We start from the raw sequence: 3,111 nt of genomic DNA on the forward strand, positions 1-3,111 counted from the left end.
GCGCTGATTGGTCGGAGGTGAGGTAAGGGTAATATGACAGCTGATATCTAAATAAGTGGCAATTGAGGCTGAAAGGGGGAGTGGGCAAAGTACAGAAAATCACAGCCATAGGTATGTAGTTCTTTGCTCTATCCCTCATAGGGAGTGAAAGCCTACTGGTGCATCTTGTTCCAGGTGTTAGCTGCTTTTGAACATTTGGGGATCTTCTCCCAGCTGCCTTGCCTACATCCCTTGAATGGCCGGGTGAAAGATTCAACAGTAAATCCTCTGCTTGCCCTGCAAACTGAGGATGGATTCCTTGTTTGTAGGCCAGAGAACTAGAAAACAAATACCGTTCCGCAACTTTTCCAGATGGCTCCCTCTCACAGCACATTACCATCCCTAACAATATATAACTATACTTAACTAACGCTTTATACGCTGTCATGTTAGAGCTTCACAATAGAATCTGAGGTGTAGTCTGTATCATTGTTCTTGTTTTACTGTGACTGGAAGCAATTAAGTCCCCCTGCGGGTTACCCAGTGGCAAGCCCAGACTATCCCGTTCTCCTAATCACCTCCCATCACTGGCAATTCTCAAAGCAGTGATGGTGAACTCCCAAGCCTAAATTAGCTTAACCCACTACCTTCTGACCTTCTCTGAACCACGACCTACCCTTCTACTTCCCCTAGCACACTTCCTGACACGCAACAGGATGCACGGCAAATATGGATCGACTTCATTAATCTCCCCACCTGAAATACCACTAGGAAGTCGAAATCCCGATCCTGGCGCTCCTGGCGCTCCCATTCGGTCGTTACAAGGCCTACATTTTTTTTTTTTGACAGAGCTAGGATTCGCCCAAAACGTCGCAGTTCCCTTTTGCCTATGGCCCCGACGTAGCCCCTAGCGTCTTACCTCTTGATGGTAAGGCTTCGGAACAGTGGGTACCACGCAGAGAACTGACAGTGCAGCACATGCTCTTTCTTCATCCTCCAGCTGCCGCCGCTGTCCTGCTCTCTCCTTTCAGCACCTTCCCGGAACCTTCTTCTCCCGTCCGGAAGTGCCCGGCGAACTATTTTGGCTCAAGGACGCTTCCGGTCCATAAAGCAGAGAGGAAGTACCAGAAAGGGGAGCAGAGGCAGAGAATCGCGGGGCGTACTTTTAGTGTACACTCATAACACGCACGGACACACACAAACCCGGAGTTCTGGTCCCGGAAGAGGAATTACGGAAGTGTTGAGAAGGGGACTTTAAGAAGCGCATGGCTCCGCCTTCTCGCCCAGACGCGCACTGCCCCGGAAGGTAATCTTCTAAGCCTGGGTCACCGGCAGGCGGGGGCTCTACGGGTGCCGGGAGGGAGCAAGTGCACTTCTACTTATAACCGCAAGGCGCGGCTGTCTCGAGCAGTGGCACCGGCATCTCTGGAGACTGCTCCTTCGGACTCGTGCTTTCTTCTTTCGTCCCCCTTCCCAAAGGAGTACCCTTCCCTTCACCCCACACCTTGGAGTAGGTAATTGGGCGCGGGCCAGTCACGTACAAGGTCTCTGGGGAAGAGGGAGGGAGCACAGCTGGAGCGTGCGGGGCAGTCACGCGCGCGCGCCTCCGGGTGTGCGGACTGGGCTCGCGTCCCGGGCAGCGAGGGGGCGGCCGCTGCGGTGGCGCGGAAAGGAGAGCTAGTTCCGAGGAAAACCAGCGGCTGCTCGGAGTAGAGAAAGCAGGCAGCACCACAGTTAAACCTTAATTTGAGTGCAGTGGTTGAGGTATCTGCAAAGAAGGGGGATGGCTCCTGTTCTTTCTTGGGGGAGGGTTAGGAGAGGGAAGGAATCCCATCTGTGTGAGTTCGACTTTGGAGCTAGAAGAGGAGAGGTAAATTTAGAAGAATAGAGGAAAGGGGAGAGGCCTGTCCTTTGAGCATCAAGTTCATTCTAGCCCCGCAAAAGTAGCAGCCTGGAAAAGCCAGATCTTATCAGTATCCATGCCGTGCTGGAATCCTAAAGACTGGAAGAGAGTCCTAGTTGAACTTTTAATATCACTCATTTTTCCTCCCCATTACACCATCTGTTTTCCCCCCTCCTTCCGAAAGGATGTATTAGATGGTGACTAGAAAAGAGAACGTTAAGGAAGTTCACTTTTGCTTATTGCTTTGAGAAATGACTAGCTGCTGAGAAACACCTTTTGAATCTAGCCGTTGCGTCTTACAGCCTCACGCCTTGGGCTGGTCCCAAGCACACTTTAGATGTCTCCTTAAAAGTGCACACTTACTGGTCCATTCTAAGCAGTTTTAAATTGTAAAGGTAAGAACCGGACGACAGGCCTCTTTAGAAAGCTATTCATTCGAATAATTACTAGATCCTCTGCCTATTTGGAGTTAGAAATTCTTCCCCCCAGGAATATGCATTGTTCATGATTTGTTTTTCTGAAAAATGTTACTGGCTAAGTGGGTTAGTTGGGAGCATTGCTTTTAAATATATATTTTCAAACCAGAGGTAAATAGAACATAATGTTGGCGTGGGGGGGGGGGGGGGGAGAGGCGGGATTCTTAAATACCTCCCGGGATCCAGGATTATGCAACTCTTTCTGGTTTGAGGGAGGGGAAGAAGCAATGTTCCCTATATGTTAGGAGAAGTGGTGCAAAACTCCCAGATTTAAGAGGGAGCTAATGCCAAATGGAGCGGTCACTCAATTGACCTAGAAATAAACAAGTTAACAGTGAAGGAAATGTTAGCACTGATGGGGTGAATTTGGGTAAGGTGTCTTCCCTGTAAAATAAGACTTAATAAATGTAGGAGAAAGTAGAGACTGAAAACAGTCGTTATGGGAGGACTAACATATTAACAGCCCAGTAAACTTGAGTGTGTGTGGAGGTCAGGTTGTTCAGTGACTTTTTAGTATTAACTCACAGTTGATTTTCTATAACTTCTTACACATTTAACCAGCATCAAATCTACATTGCAAACAGATGCTCAAGTATTTGGAATGGATACAGCTAAATTCACGTTCACTATTTTTTTAGCCACCATGTTTGTCTTTTCTTCACTTAGCCATGAAGTGTTTATATTCCTCAAATTTCTTCAATAAAACCTTTACAACAATGAAAATATTTGCTTTTTCTCGTGCATGCCAAAAAA

General features: G+C 47.9%; 2 protein-coding genes across 3 annotated transcripts in view; one reads left to right on the top strand and one right to left on the bottom strand.

Moving 5' to 3' along the window:
* The window catches only part of CDC123 (cell division cycle 123), a 73,780-nt gene extending 72,540 nt beyond the window's left edge, over positions 1-1,240 (bottom strand). The window contains exon 1 of the mRNA XM_019656959.1: positions 899-1,240. Coding sequence (XP_019512504.1) covers positions 899-972 — 74 coding nt within the window. The 5' untranslated portion in view covers positions 973-1,240. The remainder of the gene's footprint in view (positions 1-898) is intronic.
* Positions 1,241-1,332: 92 nt separating this feature from the next.
* The window catches only part of NUDT5 (nudix hydrolase 5), a 27,138-nt gene continuing 25,359 nt past the window's right edge, over positions 1,333-3,111 (top strand). Inside the window, exon 1 of one of the 2 annotated variants that reach the window (XM_019656986.1) lies at positions 1,333-1,493. The gene's annotated coding sequence lies outside the window, so the exon portion shown is untranslated. The remainder of the gene's footprint in view (positions 1,494-3,111) is intronic. The other variant, XM_019656985.1, reaches the window with a different exon arrangement.

This window comes from Hipposideros armiger, unplaced genomic scaffold (assembly GCF_001890085.2).
Source record: "Hipposideros armiger isolate ML-2016 unplaced genomic scaffold, ASM189008v1 scaffold_271, whole genome shotgun sequence".
Classification (NCBI taxonomy): Eukaryota; Metazoa; Chordata; class Mammalia; order Chiroptera; family Hipposideridae; genus Hipposideros; species Hipposideros armiger.